Genomic DNA, 23,021 nt, shown 5'->3' with positions numbered 1-23,021 from the left:
ATTTTTTAAAATAAGATACTTATATATGACAAGTTTATGGCAATTTATTTCTTTCATATCCTTCAGCAGTCTTTTCAATGTATTATTTTGATTCAGGCACATAAGGGAATGATTCTAAGTAGAATTATTCTCAAGTAGCACTACCTGAAAGTTCTTAGATGTAAGTTATAATTAGCCTTTGCTTATTTCAAAGATGGCCCTTTCTATGCATTATATAAATAATTGCAAAACTAATTAATCATGCTTATCCATTGTTTTCTAAGGTCACAACAGCATAGGAATAATTGAGGATTGTGTATTGGTTGCCATTCAAGAGATATTTGACTGAAGCTCCCACAAAGGTTTTTTCCTTCTTCGATTTCCCTTTCTTTGCTGCTTCTGATTCTTAGGGATTGTGGTGTGGCGGGGATTGTAGGATTCTGAGAACTGATAAAGTTGAAAACTTTTAATGAGTCCTTGCTTGACACCACCATAAACATCCCACATGTGGTGTGTCACTTCTCTGTGGCCACTGAAAGATTTGCGATCCTAGCACCATGCCACAGTCAGCTAGCCTCCCCCAGCCCTGGAAAAAAGTGGTCTGTTGCTGAATGAGCATTCCTTCAGTTTTTCACAGCTTCCCCTCCTACAGGAGGGTAGAAGAGAGGATCTCTTAGCATCCTTTTAGCTCCATGCTTACATAATTTCATGTAGAAAATATATGTGAGAACTGTTTGAAATCTAACATTTTAGTACTTTTTTTTATACCTGATGGGTTTTTAGAAAGAACTTTGCTGAATAAAAGAAGCAAAATATAATTCATTTCAGTTCCATAGCAGGAGCAAAGTGAGTTTTGGAGATGTGTGTAAAGAAGGTGGACTCAACAGAGAGTGTGGATGGTCTGAGAAGGAAGGGCCACACTTGGAACTGGCTTCATGGTGCAAATTTAAGGAAGCCATGGACTGACTGAGCTTATGGCCCTGACTCTTACTGAACAGGGGAAAAGAAACAGATTGATGAAAGGAAGGAGAAAGTTACCGTGAGAGATGGACGATGCTGCAGGAAGGCTAGGAAATAGACATTCGGAAGTCTCTTACTTAAATCAGGACATTTCCCAGAAGTACTGAAGACTGTTCTTTGGAGTGATAGGACTTAGTTGATTTAATTATTAGCTTGCATGAGCTTTCAGTGGTAAGTTTTTTTTTCCTGGTTAAAATTCTACTCAGACTCATGGTACATATTTTTATTACATGTTTTAAACTGGTGTTATGTGTGAAGCCCCCATTAATGCACTTAGAATTTTGCACATTGAATGAGCTTCAAATATTCTGTAGACTCCTACTCTATAATTAAGTGTGGTTTAAAAAGGAACATACATACTCATGCTGCTAACTTGTTCTTAAGATGTCATTATCATTGGTTGTCACTGGCAGTTAGTCATTTTTATTAGATATTAATATTCACAGCCTTTAAAGTATTACAAGTCTCTAGCTGAATGGGAAAGAGAATAGAGCTTAGATTTGGCTTTGCCTACCAAGACGTTGGTTGAATTTAAACTGAAAACCGTACAATTTCGACTTTTGCTATTTTCCAGGCTACTGATAGCTCAGATTAACTACAAAGTCACTTTACAATCTGAAGCCAGCTTAGCCAATGAAATTGGGATTTTGATTTTAAAAAACTTAGTCTTAGATGCTGTTAAACGCTGATCAACATCATGTGATTAAAGCAACCAGAAGAAAAATTAGGAGACAAATGGGGAAATTTGAATACTGACTGGATAATTGATATTAAGGAATTATTATTTATTTTTAGGAGAGATAATGGTATTATGTTTATGTATTTTTTAAATTCATTATCTTTTAGAGATATAAATGGGAGGGGAACAAATTGGAGTATAAATGAAACAAAACTGGCCACACAGTGATAATTGTTGAATCCAAGCAATGCTTATATGGGCATTCATTATACTGCTTGCTCTGCTTTTTTGTTTGCACTGTTTATCATAGTAAACTGTTTAAAATTTTGATCAGAACTTTTACTTCTATTTGTGAATTTTAAAAAGACCAGATTAACCCAGAAGAATTCTAACCCTTTACACTTTGTCTTTTCAAAAAGGGTAGTATCAGTAGGATATCAAGTCTGTAGGTCCCACAGTGCTTTTTAAGTGCATATACCATCTTTTACAACTTAAAACATTTTTTTAACACTTTATTTTTTTTTCAGTGGGGGAAGGCAATTAGGTTTATTTATTTATTATTGTTGTTGTTTTTTTAATGGAGGTACTGGGAATTGAACCCAGGACCTTGTACATGCTAAGCATGCAATCTACCACTGAGCTATACCCTCCCCACTATCTCTTACAACTTTTATATATAAGCAGCTACTTAGTGCCATCTGTGAATTTTATGATGACCTAATGGTGTAGTCCCCACCAGGGGACCACCAGTAGAGGCAGAGGTTATGGGGAAGTCAGATCTGAATGAATAAAAGACATCTTTATATGCCCCTGGTAGATTGAGAGAATGACCCAGATTGATTAAAAGTCAAGGAATTTGCTCATACCAGTAGATTGGATGATCTGGGAATAAAGAGCTATCCTAGAAGCTGGTAGTGAGAAGGCAGTAGAGCATCATGGAAGTTTGAGCCTAAGTCAGTTGTAGATTTATACCTTGATTCAACCAATTACTAGGTGTGATCTTACTATATGTTACAGAGCCTCAGTTAACTCATATAATCCCCTAGATAATAGGGGACTGTTGAGGATTAAACAAAATATGTGAAATGTGAGGGAAGTGTTAACACAGGTCTGGTTGTTTGGTCCTTGTGTGTCTTCAAGGGAACCTGGAACCATGATTGACCACCGGCCAACGCTATGGGAATGTTCTTATGTTAATGGTTGATGATCAAATTTTGTACACCTGATTACTTTGCCCAAATATCAACATTGATGATGGGCATCTGGTTTCATTGTTGGGATCCTGAGTTTCACTTGTCATGGCTGGTCATGTAGCATAATATACGTGTGTGATCAGTTCTCAATAAAAGCCTCAGATATGGAGGCTTTCCTGGGCAGAGACATTCTGCCCATGTCCCTCTAGTTTGTTGCCAGAGAGAAAGAATATCCTAGGTGGCCCCAGATGAGTAAGTACTTGAAAGGGAGTGTCCCACCTCTTTCGATTCCTCCTAATACATGTCTTTTTCCTCTTGCTCTTGGTCTGTGTATTTTTGCTCTAATAAACATTAGCCATGAGTTAGTTAGACCTGCTTTTGACTCTTGTGAGTCCTTTTAGTAAATTGGCAAACTTGAGGGGTGCCTTCAGACCCACAAGACATAAAGGGACTAGTACAATGTCAGACAAATAGTATGTGTTCAATACATGCCCGCTATGGCATTTAACTTATCCAGCTAGATGTTATAGGGGACTAACCTCACTGTCCTAGAATATAGTCTGGGAATCCAGGATTTTGTCTGGTTTTCTCAACCATGCCCTTGGAAGAAGGCAAGGATACCATCTTATCAGTGGAGAGGTTAGAGGATACAGCTCCAAAGCTCTTCCCTGGCCTCCCACCCCTGCTGATTCAGAGTGGGAAGGTACCATGTGAAGAAAATGGATAGACATCAGACCTCCAACTGGGACATTTTGAGAATGTACAACAGGGCGAACTCTTTTTATGATTTTGAAAGATAAGAAAAGGAATGAAAGGCCTTATTCAGAGTTATGAAGACTACAACACTTAGACTAATATCCTGGGGCTCCAGGTATGGGTCCTGGGGGCTGGACCTTCAGTTTGGTAGCAGTCACAGAAGGCAGTGGTATTCAAAAGGGCTATTTGGGGCCGATGGGGGGAAGGTATAGCTCAAGTGGTAGAGGGCATGCTTAGCATGCACCAGGTCCTGGGTTCAATCCCCAGTACCTCCTCTAAATATAAACAAACAAACAAACAAACCTAATTCCCATTCTCCCACCCCCCAAAAAAGAAGAAAAAGAAAGGGCTATCAGGAATTTCCCCACCGCGGCCAGAACTAAGCTCATAGAGCCATTTCCACCAAGCACTGGGCACTAAAGAAAGACAGTCTTACACTGTGAGGACTGTTTGTAAGTATTAAAAAATAAACTTAGTTGGGTTGGGACTTCAACTAAGGGAAGGAGGAGTCCAGGGTACCCATCTTACAGTTCCTTTCTGTGTGTGTGTGTGTGTGTGTGTCTATGTGTATGTTTGTCTGTGATTCTCATCCAAGTGACCAGATCTAAATAAGATACATCAAAAGAACCTCATGCCTCTAAGATGAAATAATAATTACAATAGAATCATTTGTTATATGCATTTAATTACTATTTTTCAAATATATTGCCTCCAAGATGGATAGGTCTAATCTCAATGGTGATTGCAAGTGGATTTTCCCTTTATCAGTGTCTTAAAGGATGGTGAGCATAAAATAGTTGGTATGCTTGCTTCTTTACAGGTGGTTTTTACTTTTATTGTGCCCTTACTTATTTTGGGCACTTTGATGGATGCTTTCCTTGCGTTTTATGTTGCAAATAATGATTATCTCACTATCACTGTCGCTATCACTGTTGCATGTCATCATATCTCTGTCACTCATATTGCCACAGAGTGCATTGTCTTTGGAATCTATCTTATGAAAGAACTTAGAAAAAGACTTCAATTCACGTGGCAAAGGTGGGTTTTGAACATGCTTCTTTTTCGCCTTGGAAATATTATTGACCAAAGGCTCCGAAGCAGCTCTGCAAACGAGGCATTTGTCCTTGTAGCATCGACAAGACTTGACTAACTGAGGCCTAGACAATATGTCTGCCTTCCCTATACTAACTGACCTTTTCAGATTAGGATGTCGGTGGCGTTTGGTCTGTTTCTGTAACCCGGATGGCTTGGACAAGATTTGATTTTGTAGATCGGGTAGACAAGGAGTTTTGGTTGGCGTGACTGGATATTGTAGACTAGCTGGCTGAAGTGGCCTGACTGTCTCATTGGGATAGGATGAACTGGCTTGACTGACGAGCTTCTGGTCATGAGCTCGCTTACATGACTCTTCTAGACTATGTGTCCCATGGGAGTTTTCCGTGTGGCATGACCTGAATACTTTTTTGGGGCTTGATGACTCAGTTGCCTTTTCTAGACTTGATGACCTGATTAACTTTTCTGCACTGGATAGTATGTATGTCCTTTCTGGACCTGATAGCCCAAATAACTTGTCTATACTCAATAGCATGGATTGTTTTTCTGGACTGCACAGACTAGCTGTTTTGGATTCACTGAGTGATGCTTTGGATGACTTGGATGACTTGGCTGTTAAACCTTCTCTCTTGACCCTGAAAACAGAAAATTTAGAGTATGACAATTTAAATCGAAAGAGTACTATTACTACCACCAGAAAATATAGGCTACTGTGCCAATTTAGACTTCTGGTTCTTGTTTGGCTCTAGCACAAAAACTGAACACAGTAAGAATTGGGATGTGGTGAAAGCCACGACTCAGGTTGCAGATGTGAACTCATGTTGAATACTTTTTCTTTTCCTTAAGAGTATTTTACTGTTTCAACCACAATAGATAACTACATAGTCTACATATGGAATGACACAAAATTGTTTCATATCTACTATTGAGAGGCAGAGAGAGGATTTTCTTTATTCCAGAAATTAAACTGTTTATAAAAAAGTCACAAGTTGACATGCAACTGATACACGAATGTCACAACTTGTCACACAAACCAAAAAAAACACCCCAAAACCTCTTTAGACCAAATTCATTGTTTTCCTATCATATTTACACCGTCAAATTTTCATTTTTTTAAAGAGACTTTTTTAACAGAGGTGCTGGGGATTGAACCCAGGACCTTGTACATGCTAAGCATGCACTCTACCACTGAGCTAATACCCTCCCTCCTGAAATTCTCTATCCATGCGTATTTACGTTCACAGTATTCCTCTAAAACTAAAGGAATGGAACAGTGGTATATTTTAGTCATCAGCCCTTAGATTGGGAAATTTTTAGGGAACCAGTATATCAGGGCCAACCAGATCCTCCTATATGAAAGGCAGGGACTGAGATCACTGAACAATGATAGTTAATAATTTTTCAAGTTATTACATCTTAAAATGGTAGATTACCCAAATGTTTTATTGTCTTTGGAATGCAGAGACCCAACTCCTTCTCTCTCCCCTTCTTCATTCTTCCAGTCTTATTCAGGTAGTCGTGCCCTCTTTTCCTAGATTAAGTTTATAATAAAATGAGTAGCCTGGGGCTCAGGTGAACCCTGATTAGGAGACAGCTTTGGCTAAAGTTTATAATGTACTTGAGATATTTAAGAGCTGGTATCATTTAAGTGAAAGTATCCACCCACAAGATGTTGGTAGCTCTTTGGAAGTTTAAAGTTAGCATTAAGTAAGCATAACACCAATGAAACCTCCACTATATGTATACACACACACATATATGCACACAGCTTGCATTCTTAATTCAAAGGTGTGAAACTTACATTTGTGCTTTGAGGACATCATCACTTATACAGTAATAATGGAGAAAGCAAAAACCAACCAAAGCAAAAGCTAGGATTATAACACCAATTACGATAATTAGTAGACGTCTCCTAAAATTGTCCATTTTGGTCTCCATAGATTCAAGATGCTTAGCTCCTGTCAAAGAGATTATATCAGCAGAAAATTAAACTGTTTATAAAGGTAACCAAGTTTCCTTCCCTTTTGATGGTAGTTCGGAATCAAATCTTTTCATCAGTTATTTTTTTTAAGCATGATGAGTATTCCACTGTCATTTTCTTCTCTCTATCACATCCCCAGCCACAGTCTAGAAGCCAAATCTGGGAGGCACGTCTGGCTACTCAGCATAATGATCTGGGTTACCCCTGTATCATGGCTTGCTCAACCCATTACCTAGGTTTTTGAGTGTGTGTGTGTGTGTGTGTCTGTGTGTGTCTTGCATGTGTAAATGCACTTGAGTGTTAATGTGTGTGTGAATTTGTATGGTGGGAAAGGGGATAGAACAAGAGAAGACCCTTGTTGAAACCTACTAGGTGTTACGTACCATGCCAGATTCATTCACATAGCGTTATCTAGTTGGGCTGATGGTGGTGGGGTTGGTGGATTGGGTGGGGAAGGGGAGTGAGAGGGACAATATGTACATATTCTTTATACTTCTATGTTGCTTGGAATTTTTCACAGAAGTATACCTCTTAGGTGTTGTCCTAGAAATTCTTGGAGGCCTAATAATGCTAATATCCAAGAAACAGATTTCCTAAACACAGCTAGCTTGCCTAATTAAGTGCTTGAATGCATAATATAAAGATCATAATGTCTAAGTTTTAAGGTTAGGCACATACCTGTAGTAGGAGATCCATCACTTTGGTTTGTATCTAAACAACTGTTTATCCAAATGGTTAAAAATAGGACATAAATAAAGAGATTCATCTCCAGGGCTTTGTTCAAGTGTTTCTTCTACTGGGGAAACTAATGTATTTGATAATGGTTCAGCTTGTTCTAAGGGGTTTATGACATCATTATCATTTTGTGTCATATTCTGAGAACATCATCTCACCATGGGGAGGCATGAGCTCTGTGTACAAATGTTGTCAAGTGACTTTTAATTACTTATTTCTCCTTTACATCAAATAGTCTTTGTTTTTAACATCTTTATTGTGGTATACATCAAATATTCTATCACATTCAAATCAAGAAGACTGGGACATTATTAAGCACAGAGGGAAGTATTTAGAGATGGTAGGGAAAATGGGATAGCTCTAGATATTGAAGAACTATTTTTCCTTATTAAATGCTAAGGAGACACTTTGAAGGCTTGTGGTAGTTCTTCACTGTTATATAAATTAAATCATCCTGGAATATAAGTCTGTAGGAATCTTTAAAAATAAAATTAAGATTTTTGATTAGTTCCTTAACCTTTTTATTGAGCTGTTGCTAATCATCAGGCTGAAACTTGGTCCAGTCATTCATTTATTCAGCAAACATAGAGTATTCCTGTGTGCCAGACACTATGCTTAATGCTGCAGATCCTAAAATAACCAAGATAAAAATCCCTGAACTCCTGGAACTTATATTAAGTAGAGAATTCAAGAAATTACAAGATAGTGTGAAGTGGGCTATATTAACACTAAACACAGTGTTTAGGGGAGAGAAGGATCATTCTAACAGTGATTGGAAAGAACAGATCAGAAGGGAGCTCAGTCTGTTCCTGGGGAGATCACTTACGGAGAAGAGAGAAGATGGTTACCGAAACTGAGGTATTGAGGATGGAAATAAACGGGTGAATTTTTAGAAATATTAAAGCAGTTGAATTGACATGATTTGGTTCCTGGTTGATGGTTAGAGTGAAGGAAAGGGAAGAGTCGAGGACAGCTCAGAATGCTAGCTTGGGCAACTGGTAGCTGTTGGGCCTATTCATTGAGACAGGACACAGGAGAGGCTGTGGCTCTGCGGAGAAGGGTAGTAGAAGTTGACGAGTTCCATATGGGTCATGTTGAGCTTAAGGTCCTCATGAGATTTTCAAGTGCACATATCCAGAACCAGTGAGAGTTCAGGGATGATTTAAGCTGGAAGTCACCAGCATCTAGAACAGAGCTGCTTAGCGCTTTTTGTGCCATTGGCAGTCTGTGGAAGCCTGTGGACCCCTCCTCAGAATAGTATTTTTAAATGTACAAATGAAATGTTCAGGGTTACAAAGCAAATGGATTATACTGAAATAGAGTTGTCAAATACAAAAGTTGTGATGTAGTAATATATGTAAATACTGATTCATAAATAAAGAGATCTAGCAGTGGATCTAATAACTACTGTAAACTGAATAATAACAAACATAAACAATATTTTGTGATATCTGCAACAACTATAATATATGAAAATATATATGATTTCTAGTAATGACAAAGTCACAGATACTGGTTATACTACAGTGCCTTGCTGCTTACATTCATAATTGGGAGAAATACTAAAGTTTCATTAGAGATTGGTGAAAACAAAAATGTTTTTATCCATTCAAGTTTACAAATTGCCTTAATTCAATTTATGTACCCAAGTCAGGAACCCAATCTAAAACAATAAGTTTATACTGTATAGCACAGGGAACTATATTAGATATCTTGTAGTAACTTATGGTGAAAAAGAATATGAAAACAAATATATGTATGTTCATATATGGCTGAAACATTATGCTGTACACCAGAAATTGATGCAACATTAAAACTGACTATACTTCAATAAAATACATATATATATATATACACACACACACACACACACACACACACACACAAATGGAAGAAAAAGAAGAAGAAAGAAACCCAATCTGGAAGCTAATTGAAACCCACAGGAATGGATATGATCAACCTGAGGAGGAGAGAGGGTAAAGGGAAAAGTGCCCAGGACCAAACCCCAAGGAACCCCAACATTTAGAAATTGAGTTAAAGGGACATGATCTAGCAAAGAAAATCAAGAAGTGCCAGAGAGGTAGCAAGGAAAACCAGGAAAACGTGAGGTCCTGGAAGGCATGGGAAGAGGGTTTTTCAAGTCACAGGGAGTAGTGACAATGACAAATACTGCTAAATGTCTGAGACAAATAAGGACTGAAAAGAAATTAAAATGGATTTAATAACGGAAAGGTCACTAGTGATCTAGGCAAGAGCACTGTTTCAGTGGAAAGGTTAGAGACAGAGGCCAGATGTCAGTTGGTTGAAGAGGAATTGAGAGCTGAGGAAGTGAAGTCAGCTGGTGTAGACAATTCTTTCAAGTTTGACTGCAAAGGGCAAAAATTGGCTGGTTTTCCCGAGAGGGATGGTGGGCCTAGGGAGTACCTTTTGTAAGAAGGAAAAGACCTCATTTAAAAGCTGATGGGGGAGAACCAGTATAGGGGGAAGACACTGAAGCCCCAGAAAAGAGTGAGGATAAATGATGGAGCCAGGCTCCTTAGGGCAGTGAAGAATGCCAGTTAGAACATCCCCTCCCCCTGGCAGATAGAAGTGCCGATCAAAGTCAGAATCCGATACAGAGCCATGCAAGATGAGGGTGGGGAGCGGAATGAAGGATTTGGGGGGAGGAATTTGAAGAATTTCTATCCAATGGCTTCTATTTTCCAACTGAATAAAGAGGAGGAGTCTTCCTTTGAAGGGGGAGGGGCAGAGATTTGAGGCTAGTGGGGAAGGTTTGGGAATTAATGCTGTGAAGACTGAAGAAACTATGTGATGTGAGATATTGCTCTTGTTCTGGCTTATGAGAAAAATGTCTCCCTTTAATGATAAAGCTGTTTCTATGGTAGTTGACTGTTTATTAAGTTAAAAAAATAATCGTCATAATGAATGCTATTTGGAAAGTAAATGTTAATCAGAGCTGCTATATGACATAGCATTCAACTCTTTGAAGAGTTTTCCCTGACAATCACATTCTATGGATGTATGATTAATGGACCAGTACTTACTGTTCAAGCAGCTGACTCATCTCAGAGCTATGAAGCCTAGGCCCCTAAAGCAAGGGAACCACGAAACCTCTGCTTAGTAGATGCTCCAGTCTCCCTTGTTCAGCCTGTCCTCTCTGCCTGTCCTAGTTTCAGCATCACACATGAACAAGGGCAGCCTACTTGCAGGAAATGTCCTGGAGAGGTGTGCATGGTTGCAGGGTTCTGTGGCAATGGGGAAGACACAGTGCATTTCCCCAAATGGACTGGCTCTTTCAGTTTTGTGTTGCATCACCAGCAAGTCATTCTCAAATATCTGTTGAGGGCTTCTTATGTGCCATTGGGGTGCCAGTGGTAGAGACAGTTAGGGTTGGGAGCGGGGAGACATTAGACAAAAATAAGCAGTGACAGATGTTATAAAGGAGCTGGCAGAGCCAAGAATAACAGGTTTGATTTCATCAGGAGGGTCAGAGGAAGTTTACCTGAGGAAGCAGCTCGGGGGCTGAGTTCTGAAAGATGAATAGCAATGAATTATGAGAAGAAGAAAGAGAAGAATGTGCTCGGTGGAGGAGACACATATGCAAAGGTGGTGGGAGGGAGAGCAGAAAGTTGGAGACACCAAAAATGGTAAGAGATTTGAGACTAGGGAAGTTTGGGCCTTGTAGGTCAAACTAAATGCATAAAGTTGGACTTTATTCTGAGAATAATGGGATGCCACTGAAGAGTTTCTGGCTAGAGAGGACATGATAAGATCTGCATTTTAGAAAAACCACTCTGGCTATTGTATGGGGAATAGATTGGAGGGGCACAAGTGGAAGAAACTAGTAAGACAATTAGATGGTTGTTACACAGGTCCAGGTGACAGAGGATGGTGGTTTGAAGCCAAGTGGTAGTGGTGAAGATGGAGAAAAATTTACGAATTTGAGGACTATTTTGATGGTGAGTAGGACTTGATGAAGGGTAGGCTATGGGGCATGAGGGAGAGAGAGGTAACAAGGATGATTCGTTAATTCAACAAAAAATGTGTTGAATGTCTGTTATGTGACAGGAAGCTTTGCATTAAGCACTGATCATTCAAATAGACATAGTCCTTGCCTTCAAGGAGTTTGAAATCTAATGGGAGAGACAGACTTGTAAATAACCAATCACTGGGGTATGTAATGTCAGGCAGGCTGTGATGTCGCAGGGTACAGTGCTACCAGAGCACATAAATGGAGTGTCTATTCAGCATAGTCGGGACTTCTGGAGGAGGTGACCCTGGAGGTGAGGTGGGGTTTTAAATTCGTTTTTTTTTTAATGTGAGTAGAGATTCCTTGAACCCCAAAAGAAGGGAAAGAACATTGTATTGCACACAGAGAAATCAGTATGTGTGAAGCGTGGTTGAGGGAAGTTCATTTCCATAGGGCCAAAGTGAAAAATGTGGGCAGGGGATAGCTGGAAACTAAGCTGGAGAGGGTACAGGGTAACCCTTATGAAAGGTTGTGTGCTAAGGGTCTTTCTTTAAGTCTATTTTCTCATTTTTTAAATGCATAGAAAAGAGATAAAAGCGTAAGCCTGTAAGGTTAGCAGTCTTTGAAATCATCCTTTTGGGACCATTGGAATAGAACAAAAACTAAATATTCTTCGGAAAATAAAACTCACTTTTACCCTGAAGCTCTAAATAATCCTGCTCTTCAAATACCTTTTAACTGCAAAAAGATCAGAAAATGCTATTTTTTACACAATGTTATGTATCAATTATATCTCAATAAAGCTAGGAAAAAAACTAAAAAAAGGAAATGTTACTTTGTTGCCTTTTGAATCAGATAATCTTGAGTGGTGCTGATAAAGTAAAAGAATATCTGTCAACTCTTTTTAAAATCAGTTTTTCTCCCCTAGTGATGGATAGATGATAAACAGTATCTTAAAGCCAATATTTCAGAAACAGCTTCCAAGTCAATTTATCATTAACTTCATATTCACCGTAGAAACTCTACTGTACTTTTTTGTTGCTTTAACATAGATTTATATGGTTTTCTTTTATTTGCTGGTCCACACAACTAGCATGTTAGAAATTCATTTCACTGAGAAATCCCAGGGTACAATTTTGATTAAAATACTGCATAATAGATGTATTTTAAAATCCTATTTCTTGCTTCAGATTGGTGGTTATTGTTTTTCTTATTGCCAGAACTAGGCTGAGGCTCAGTGAGGCACTTGCCTGTGGCACAAAATTTAAGGGGTACCCAGACACTCAGTAATCAAGATAAATAATATTTTCATGCAATATTTTTAAAAAATCAAAATTAATACCCCAAAAAATCCATGATGTACAAAGTAGCAGATACTTCAAATGAGGACCTGACCCTTCACTTGCCTCACCTCAGTCCTGACTGTGTCTTTAGCCTGCCAGGCCGTCCTTACCCTTGTCCGCTTTAAAAAGACGAGGGGCAGGCCAAGGACTCAACCGGTGCCTCTAAACAGGCCTGTGTCCCCAAGACCCCTAGCAATCTCTCTAGGTCTTCTGTCCCTGGGCTCTTCCCCTGGGCTCCTGCCTGATGATCCATCCTCCGTCAAGAATGCCTCTTCCTGCTTCCTCTCCCCTTGGCTCTCCAAAGATAAAACCTCGCCACTTTTCAGATTTCCCCCCTTTTATCTGGCTGGCTTGCTCCCAGAGTCTGGCCAGTGCCGTCCCAATTGGAATCCATCCCCGAGCTCGTCCTGGCTTCCACTCAGCAAGCTTGAATCCTCAGCTCTTTTCCAGGTGAGACGGAGGAACGGCCTTTCTGGAATTTTCGCCTCATGGCTTTCTACTGCCCTCCTCTGGGCCTCAGTTACCACTGCAGTTCCACCACAGGCCTTCCATTTATTTTTCCCGTTAGACTTTTTAAAATTAAAAAATAATACATGCGCCTTATAAAAATTGCAAATCACGCAGAGGTATTTCAGCTTTGCTTTATCCCTTTACTTCTAATGACCCCTTGAAAATTGCTCTAAATATTTCTAACCCGGAGCCGGCCAGTATGCCTTTATCTTTGTTTTTAATTGCATTTTTAAAATTGCATAAGGGATATATTAATCTCTCCTCATTATGAGAAATAAAAAATATAGAAGTATACAGAATAAAAAGTTAGAGTCTTTTCCTTCACGACCCCATCCTTTTCCCATGCTAGAGATAATGCCTCAAGTTTCATGGGCATCTCTCAGATCTTTTTCTACACATTTACATACAGATCGTGTAGATGATACACACACCCACATACTAAACATAGATGAGATCATTCTATAAGTATTGTTTTTCACGGTTTTCAAAAATTATACAACTATATGTACACTCATGTTCATAGCAACATTATTCACAAGAGCCAATAGGTGGGCATCAACAGATGAAGAGATAAACCAAATGTGGTATGTACATACAATAGAATATAACTCACCCTTAAAAAGGACTTAAATTCTGAGACATGCTACAACATGAATAAACCTTGAAGACAATTAGGCTAAGAAATAAGCCAGTCACAAAAGGCCAAATACTGCATGATTATGCCGACATGAGGTACCTAGAATAGCCAAATTCATAGAGACAGAAAGTAAAATGATGGTTACCAGGGGCTGGGCAGAGGGGAAAATGCAAAGTGATTGTTTAATAGGTACAGAGTTTCAATTTGGGATGATAGAAAGGCTCTGGAGATGGATGGTGGTGATAGTTGTGCAAAAATGTGAATGTATTTAAGGCCACTGAATTATATACTCAAAAAGGGTTAAAATGGTAAATTTTATGTTATGTATATTTTACCACAATAAAAATTTGGAAAAAAATTGTATAATTAATACCTAAGTGATATCCTTGTAAGAGTCAAATGTAAACATTTACAGTGGAAAGCACGACCCCCCAATGACCACGTCCCCTCCTCCATCCCATCTGCTCTCCTGAGGTAATGGCTTGCAAACAGTCTGGTGTGTGTCCTTTGAGTTCCTTTTCTGTGCATTTACATACATTACAGAGCATAGATCTGGAGCCAGACTGGATTAAAATCCTGGCTCCACCATTTACCAGCTTGGTGACCCTTGGCAACCTAATATTTTTCTGTGCTTTAGGTTCCCCATCTATAAAAGGGGAATAATAATAGAAGCTTCTGAATGCGGACTACAGTGAGGATTATATTAGATAATGCACTTAGCACAGTGCCTCGCACATAAGTGGTCAAGAAATGTCAGCTATTACTACTACTGGAGGTAGTGTCCATCCTTAGAGAGTGAGCATAGGAGGCCAGCAGATAATACCCATGACATTAAAATCAGAAAGCAGGGACTAGAGGAAATCTGAGGATGGGGGCCAGAAGGGGCAGCAGAAGAGCCCAAGAAAGGAACGTGAGTGGCTGCCAGTTAAGTCTAGCATCACCTATGGGACAAAAAGTTGAGGAGATGATACAAGGAAACATAGAGACACAGTAACAAAGGAGTCTTGAATACACTACAAGACAAATCAAATGGACAGAAAATTATTAGGAGATAGAAGACATAAACGACATAATCAAAAGAGTCCATTTTGTGGATATATGTAGAACTTTGCACCCTCTCTTTTTTTCTCACCAGCCTGATGGGTTGTTTTATCTGTTTGGAACAGGAAATCCATTATTTTGGAAAACCACTTCTCCCCACCTCAGCCCAGTCCTAAAAAGGGATAGCAATCACTGCAATCCACAAGAATGGGCATGTGGCTCAGGCTAGACCGGTAATTGTTTCCTACCTCTGGCCGTAGTGATTAGTTTATAGTCGGCCATATGACTCAGGAAGGCCAACCAGAGGTCTTCACCAAGTGTTTTCCTGACAATTTGGGCTAAGAAGTTCCTTTACCACCACTGGTGGTAAACCTGGCAAGGATGTGAACTCAGAGTTGCCTGTGTCATGGCCCCTGTTGGCAAGACTAAGCTAAGAGGAAAGAATAAAACTGACATAAAGAGAAACATAAAGATAAAAGATGAAGAGTTGTCCAAGGAGAGTCACAGTTCCAGTTGTTCCCAAGCATCTGCATCCCTGCCTTTTTGGTGGTTTGAGTATTTGCATCTATATACACTTGACCCTTGAACAACACAGGCTTGAACTGTGTGTCTACTTACACTTGCATTTTTTTCATTAAATCCCAGGATGTGGAACCATGGATATGGAAGGCCGACCGTAAAATTTTCAGCTGCAGGGAGGCTCTCTGCCCCTAGCCCCACGCTGTTCAAACGTCACCTGTATTCCCTCTTCTGTTTTGCTGATTGGAATGGGGCTTATGTCATTTGCAACCACAAGGGTTCTAGCTAATATGAATTGGTGTGGGGGGTGTGTGTGTAAACAATAGGGTAGTACCACAGGGGGTTCCACGCCATTAATTAAGATCAGTGGATCAAAGGTAGACCCAACAGGCTTGGTCTGAGGACAGCAGCCCCCAGCCACACCTCTGTAGCACAGGACCTGCGGCTGAGGCCAAGTTTCACTGGAATTTCACATTTCTCCCCACCAGCATTTACCAGCACACCTCCTCATTGCAGGCTTGAGCGTTTCTGGTGAGAAGACTATTACCAACTTTCCCTCCTTATGCCCTGAGTTTGCCAACCAGACTTCCCTGCTGGTGCAAATGCACGTATGTTCTCACCTGCACACACTCACAGCGTGTGCCCACATGCATACCCTCAAATGCTGTCACAAACACGTGCGTAAATATGCATGCGACCTCAGGGGAGAACTTTGAGGAAGGAGTAGGAGCGTCTGTAGGACTAGCAATTATGTCTCGTTAGTTTTTAAATCTCGTATACCTGTTCGTGTGCTCTAGTCATTGCCGCATAAAGGGTGAGACGCCGTTTTGATCTCAACTGCCTGTCCAGTCTCACTTCATCCAGTGACTGATGTTAATGAACTGGCAATACATTACGTTCTAGGTCGTGAGCATCCTCAAAAGGAGATCTTGACAGACAGACCAGTATCCATTTCACTGTTCTTTGCCTGTTCTGCCATCTTGTGGGAAAGGAACACAACGCTATGGAGATGAATGACCCAAGTTTCATTGTAAAATGATTATAAATCAATAAAAAATGTTAAAAAAAAAAAAAAAAAGAAAAGACCTCTAATGCTTAGAGATCTTTTTCCCTCCAGCGGTGAGGGAGACGTGGGAGGGACACCTGGAGAAAAGACGAGTCCCAAATCAAGGCAGACTGACTACTCTCACTGAATCTTTACAAGCAGTTCAGATTTGCTGGAGGGTTTGCTCATCTGAACGCAGCGTCCCTTAGAGGAGCTAGCACTGCCAGGTGCCAGGCGAGGAATTCCTGCAGCGGTCCTCCCAGGTGCCAGCTGGGTAGACATTGTCATTGCATTATGATCTTCACCTTACAGATGTGCCTGCTGAGGCTCAGGATCACTGAGTAGCATGCCCGAGGTCCCAAAGCTAGTAAGTGACAGAGCCAGGATGTTTTGAAAATAAACTGGGAATATAAATGGGAAATATAAAATAAAAAGTTTCATTAGGTAATTATATACAAAGGAATTTAGGTTTTATATATATAAATATGTATATAATCATAAAGCTAAATAATAAAATAAATACTCATGGGTTGATTAACTTAAGAATACTGTGAATGCCATTGAGTTTCCCAGTGTGTCCCTATACTCCTGCCTCGCTGCCCTTAGATCATGACTTTTTTTTTATTGAAGTATAGTCAGTTTACAGTGTGTGTTAATTTCTGGTGTACGGCATAGTGATTCAGTTCTGTGTGTGTGTATATATATATATATATATATATATATATATACACACACACACACATATATATATATATTCCATTTCATATTCTTTTTCATTATAGGCTATTATAAGGTATTGAATATAGTTCCCTGTGCTGTACAGTAGGACCTTGTTGTTTGTCTATTTTATATATAGTAGTGTGTATCTGCAAATCCCAAACTCCCAATTTATCCCTCCCCACCCCCTTTTCACCCTGGTAACCATAAGTTTGTTTTCTATCTCTGCGAGCCTGTTTTGTAAATAAGTTCATTTGTGTCATTTTTTAAGATTCCACATATAAGTGATATCATATGGTATTTTTCTTTTTCTTTCTGGCTTACTTCACTTAGAATGATGATCTCCAGGTCCATCCATGTTGCTGCAAATGGCATTATTTCATTCTTTTTTATGGCTGAGTAGTATTCCATTGTATTAATACAGCACATCTTCTTTATACAGTCATTTGTTGATGGACATTTCGGTTGTTTCCATGTCTTGGCTATTGTATATAGTGCTACTATAAATATTGGAGTGAATGTGTCTTTTCAAATTAGAGTTGCCTCCAGATATATGCCCAGGAGTGGGATTGCTGGATCACAGAGTAAGCCTATTTTTAGTTTTTTAAGGAATCTCTATACTGTTCTCCATAATGGCTGCACCACTTACTTTTAAAAAAATTCCTTTGATTTTCATTAATGTTTTATTCCAGAAATATATTTTGTTTAATTTTGAAGTATATAAAAATGTGAAGATATCTTACATTTCTTCTGTGACTTGCTTTATTCCCTCAAAATTGCTTGTGACCTCCATCCATGTTGCTGTGTGTACTTGTAGTGCTTTTTTCCCTGCTGTATGGGACTCTGTTATGTGAATGTAGCAGAATGGTCTCATCCCTTCCCCTATTAATCAACACTTAACTTGTTTCCAGCTTTCCTCTGTTACATCCAATGCTACTATAAATGTCCATGTACCTGACTCTTGGTGCATGTGTATAAGAGTTTCTCTAGGGAGTATATCTGGAAGAGAATGGCTGTGTTATAGGGAATGCAGATGTTCAACTTTTACATGATAATCTAATATTCTTCCTTAAAGTGGTTGCATCAGCTTATTCCCACCAGAGTGTGAGTTTCAAATGGTGCAAATTCTTGCTGTCATTTGAATTTGCCAGAACTTTAAATTTTGGCCAAGTTAGTGAGTGCAAAATGGTAGGTCACTGTGATTGCTAGGAATTTGTCAAGTTTGTTTTCAAATTGAGTGGCATTAAGCTGGGTCACTGGATGGGGCAAAGGGATAGCATTCCAGACAGAGGGAACCACCTGGGAAAGTGTCTTGTCCATTTGAGCTGCTAAAACAAAATACCACAGATGGGGTGGCTTATAAACAAAAGAAATTTATTTCTTACAATTCTGGATGCTGAAAATCTAAGATTGGAGTGCCAGCATGGTTGTGTGAGGGCACTCTTCCAGCTCACAGACTTCTTGCTGTATCCTCACATGGTGGAAGGGACTAGAGTTCCCTGGGGTCTCTTTTATAAGGGCACTAATCCCATTCATGAGGGCTCCACCCTCATGACCTAATTACCTCCCAAGGTCCCACCTCCTAATACCATCATATTGGGCATTAAGATTTAAACATATGAATTTGGGAGGGACACAAACATTGAGATCATAGCAGAAAGAGTTCTGAGTCATGTTAGAAGTAGATGTATTTAGAGAACAGAAAAAAGTCACCCTAGTTGGAACATAATGAGTTCACCTGCCTAATTAGGTAACCTCCCAGTACCTCATGTCTTGCCTGACTTGAACTGTGGAGTCTGCCAGACCCCACCTGCCAGTCCCCATCTTTTCTGACCAGCCCTCAATGATTGCATCATATAATATGGCGAAATTTTGTTTTAATTTTAACCAAGTGGATTCACACTGGGTCTTATGCTTCTTATCTTTTATCAGATGGCTTTAACATTTGGATGAACTTCCAGACGTTTATTTCAAAATACCTCTCTTACCATTCAATCTCTGGTTCATTGTCACTTCCTCTTTGATCATCAAACAACTTTAAAATTGATTTTTGAAGTGCATGTGGACTCTCACATGGAGTCCTGAAAAATGTGTGAGAATAAATTTTCAGGGATTTATTTTAGGACTTTCTCTGGCCTAGAACGGGGATAGAACCTGTTAACTCAGCAGCTGTGAATTATGGTTATATTTGTTCTTTGGAAAATTTAGCTGCTGGTTGAGTGAGTCTAACAGTTTAACTCAGGTTTTGCCCACTGAATTACAATATATAGACATAAAAAACAAAACCCAAGATAAGGATTTTAATAATCATGAAGTAAGTCGTGTTTCCTTTGGTCCTCTAGGTAGTTAGATTGTGATGATGGCCCTCAGTGAACCACACTATCTGATATTCCCACCATTTTTTAATCCCTGCCACATTGACCTGTGGCTGGTGCTAACCAATAGAATGCTTAGAAGGGATACTATGTCAGTTCTAGACCCTGTCTTTTTTTTTCCCCAGTATTCAACATTTTTTTCCACCTTTATTGGTATATAATTGACATATGACATGTGTTAAGTTTAAGGTGTAAAACATAGTGATTTAATATATCCATATTTAATATATTCATGTATTGTTAAACAATTACCACAAAAATAAGGTTAGTTAACACAGCCATCATTTCATATAGTAAACTTTTTTGTGTGTGTGATGAGTACTTTTAAGGTTTACTTTCTTAGCAACCTTCAAGTATACAATACAGTATTGTTAACTACAGTCACCATGCTATACATTAGACCACCCAAGATTATTCATCTTATAACTAGAAGCTTATAAAACCCTTGACCACCTTCACCCATTCTTCCCCACCCTCTGCAATTGCCAATCTACTCTCTTTTTATGAATTTGTATCTTCTTTTAGATTCCACATGTAAGTGAGATCATACAGTATTTGTCTTCCTCTGTCTTATTTCACTCAACATAATGCCCCCAAGGTTCACCATGTTGTCACAAATGGCAGATTTCCTTCTTTTTTTCTGGCTGAATAATATCCCACTGTTAATAATATACAGGCACACACACACACTCACACACACTATGGTTTCTTTATCCATTCATCTGTCAATGGCCACTTAAGTTGTTTCCATGTCTTAGTTATTGTAAATAGTGCTGCAGTAAATATGGGGGTACAGATATCTCTTTGAGATGTAATTTCATTTCCTTCAGATATACACCCAGAAGTGAGATTGCTGGATTATATGGTAGTTCTACTTTTAATTTTTTGAGGAACTCCACACTGTTTTTCAAGGTGGTTGTACTAATTTACATTTACATTCCCACCAACAGTGTTCAAGGGTTCCCTTTTCTCCACATCCTTGCTAGCATTTGTTATCTCTTGTCTTTTTTATAATAGCTATTCTAATAAGTTTGATATATCTCGTTGTGGTTTTGATTTGCCTTTTCCTGATGATTAATGATGTTTATCATGTGCCTGCTGACCATTGGTATATATTCTTTGGAAAAATGTCTATTCAGATTCTTTGCCCATTTTAAAATTTGATTATTTGTTTTATTGCTATTGAGTTTTATGAGTTCCTTATATACTTTAGACGTTAACCCCTTATCTGATAGATGGTTTGCAAATATTTCCTCCCATTCTGTAGGTTGCCTTTCCATTTTGTTGATTGTTTCTTTTGCTGTGCAGTAGCTTTTAGTTTGATATAGTCCCACGTGGTGATTTGTGCTTTTGTTGCTTGTGCTTTTGGTTTCATATCCAGAAAATAGTTACAAAGACTAATGGCAAAAAGCTTTGTCCCTGTGTTTTCTTCTAGGAGTTTTATGATTTCAGGTCTTATATTTAAGTCTTTAACTCATTTCCAGTTAATTTTTGTGAGTGGTGTAAGATAGGGGCCAGATCCAGTCTTTCAGAGGACTGGCAGTTTCTGCTTCCTGTCTCTTGTCATACTCACTTTTGGGACCCCTGAGCCAACATATAAGAAGTCTAGTTACCTTTTGGCAGAGACCATGTGGAGAGGTCATGTGGAAGGGAGAGGCCCTGAGACCATATGGAAAGACAAAGTAGTCCAGTTGTATCAGGGTCCCAGTCAGACCTCCTAATGACTCCAACCCCAGCCATCATGTGTCTTCGACTGCATGAGAAGATGAAGCCAGCAGAACTTCACAGCTGAGCTCAATGAACCCATAGGACCATGAGAAAACATAGAATGATGATTGTTTAGAGCTAAGTTTTAGGGTGGTTTGTTATGTTAATCAAAATAGCAACTGATATGTAAAGATCTGGACCTAATTCCATTGAGTGTGTATTGGAGGAGTGAGCAGGGGAGGGTTCCCACACCACCAAGCAATTCTTGGACACCAGCTGGGTGTCCTACAGTTCAACTCAATTCTGACACTATCAACATGGAGATGGTGTCAGATTCCGCAGGTTAAGGGTTTAGTCCTATGAGACTGCCCTCTGTTCTCAGATGCCAATGCCAAGTCCAGATTGTTACCTGTACTTCTGACCTACTGGCTATATATCATAGGTTCCTATGACCCCCCTCCTTGGGTTTGATTAATTTGCTAGAAAGGCTCACAGAACTCAGAGAAACATTTTACTTACTAGATTACTTGTTTATTATAAAAAGATATAACTCAGGAATAGCCAGATGGAAAAGATGCATAGAGCAAGGTATTCGGAAAGGGCACTGAGCTTCCATGCTTTCTCTGAGCATGGCAGTCTCCCCAAATCTCCATGTGTTCACCAAGCTGGAAGCTCTCAGAACCCGGTCCTTTTGGGTTTTTATGGAGGCTTCATTGTGTAGGTAAAACTGATTAAATCATTGGCTATTGCTCAAACTTAGCCTAAAGCCCCTCTCCTCTCCTTGGAGGTTGGGGGTGGAGTATAGTGGGGGTAGGGGGCTGGGACTGAAAGTTCCAACCTCTAATTACATGGTTGGTTCCCCTGGCATCCAGCCCCCATCCTCAGATACTTTCTAGAAGTCACCTCATTAACATAAACCCAGTTGTGGTTGAAAGGGGCTTTTTATGAATAACATTTCACCTTCATGGCTCTAAAGCTATTTCAGAAACTGAAGACAAAAGAACAAATATTATGATAAATGATGCTCCCATTGCTCTTATCATTCAGGAAAATTCCAAGGGTTTTGGGAGCTTGGACCAGGAGCCATGGATGAAGACCAGATTTATATGATGAATATGTTTTGGTCATCTGTATAACCAAATATATTTTTCTTATAAATCACAATATCACACTATGTGAAAGAGTACTGACATAACAAAAATCTAAAACATATGGCAGCAAGCAAAAGCTGAAATGGCCTAGTAGAAACTGTTAGTGAAGGTTGAAGAAAACACTCATTTTGGGGATTGCTAAGCCACAGTGTAAGAAATCTAATGAGGGAGTGGCCAAGATGGCAGAATAGGAAGACCCTGAGCTTCCCTCCTCCCATGAATTACAACTATTTATGGAGCAACTATGGATGAGAAAGACCTAAAGACTAGCACAAAAGATCTTCTACAGCTAAATATATAAAGAAGGAACCACAAAATGTTGGGTAGGAGAGGTGGAGACGTGGTATAGTAAGACCCACATCCCTAGGTGGCGATAACAAAAATCTCCCACAATCGGGAGAATACTTACAACTACAGAGGTTCTCCCAAAGGAGGGAGGGGTCCAAGCCCCACATCAGGCTCCCCAGCCTGGGGAAGATGAGCCCTCAGAACATTTGGCTTCGAAGGCCAGCAGGGCTTAGTTTCAGGAGAGCCAGAGGGCAGGGGGAAACAGAGACTCCACTCTCAAAGGATGCAAACAAAATCTCACAGGCTCTGGGACCCAGGGAAG

The 23,021-nt window shown here is 39.5% G+C and overlaps 1 protein-coding gene across 1 annotated transcript; it reads right to left on the bottom strand.

The window, feature by feature from the left end:
* Positions 1–4,471: 4,471 nt before the first annotated feature.
* On the bottom strand, positions 4,472–7,436 carry CXHXorf66 (chromosome X CXorf66 homolog). Its single transcript, XM_064482856.1, has 3 exons — positions 7,340–7,436; positions 6,482–6,638; positions 4,472–5,315 (listed from the first exon to the last, which is right to left on the bottom strand). Exons 1-3 carry the CDS (start codon positions 7,425–7,427, stop codon positions 4,472–4,474), a joined length of 1,089 nt encoding a protein of 362 aa, XP_064338926.1. The 5' UTR covers positions 7,428–7,436.
* Positions 7,437–23,021: the final 15,585 nt, after the last annotated feature.

The sequence above is a fragment of the Camelus dromedarius genome, chromosome X (genome assembly GCF_036321535.1).
Source record: "Camelus dromedarius isolate mCamDro1 chromosome X, mCamDro1.pat, whole genome shotgun sequence".
Lineage (NCBI taxonomy): Eukaryota > Metazoa > Chordata > Mammalia > Artiodactyla > Camelidae > Camelus > Camelus dromedarius.
Note: the sequence above shows the minus strand (reverse complement) of the source record. Positions and strands in the feature narration are given on the sequence as shown.

Coding starts and splice junctions, on each gene's coding strand:
- CXHXorf66 (XM_064482856.1), bottom strand. CDS start 7,427: ATGAATCTCTTTATTTATGTCCTATTTTTAACCATTTGGATAAACAGT. Junction 6,639..7,339: donor TGATGGATCTCCTACTACAG/GTATGTGCCTAA, acceptor TCTCTTTGACAG/GAGCTAAGCATCTTGAATCT. Junction 5,316..6,481: donor GATGTCCTCAAAGCACAAAT/GTAAGTTTCACA, acceptor TTCTGTTTTCAG/GGTCAAGAGAGAAGGTTTAA.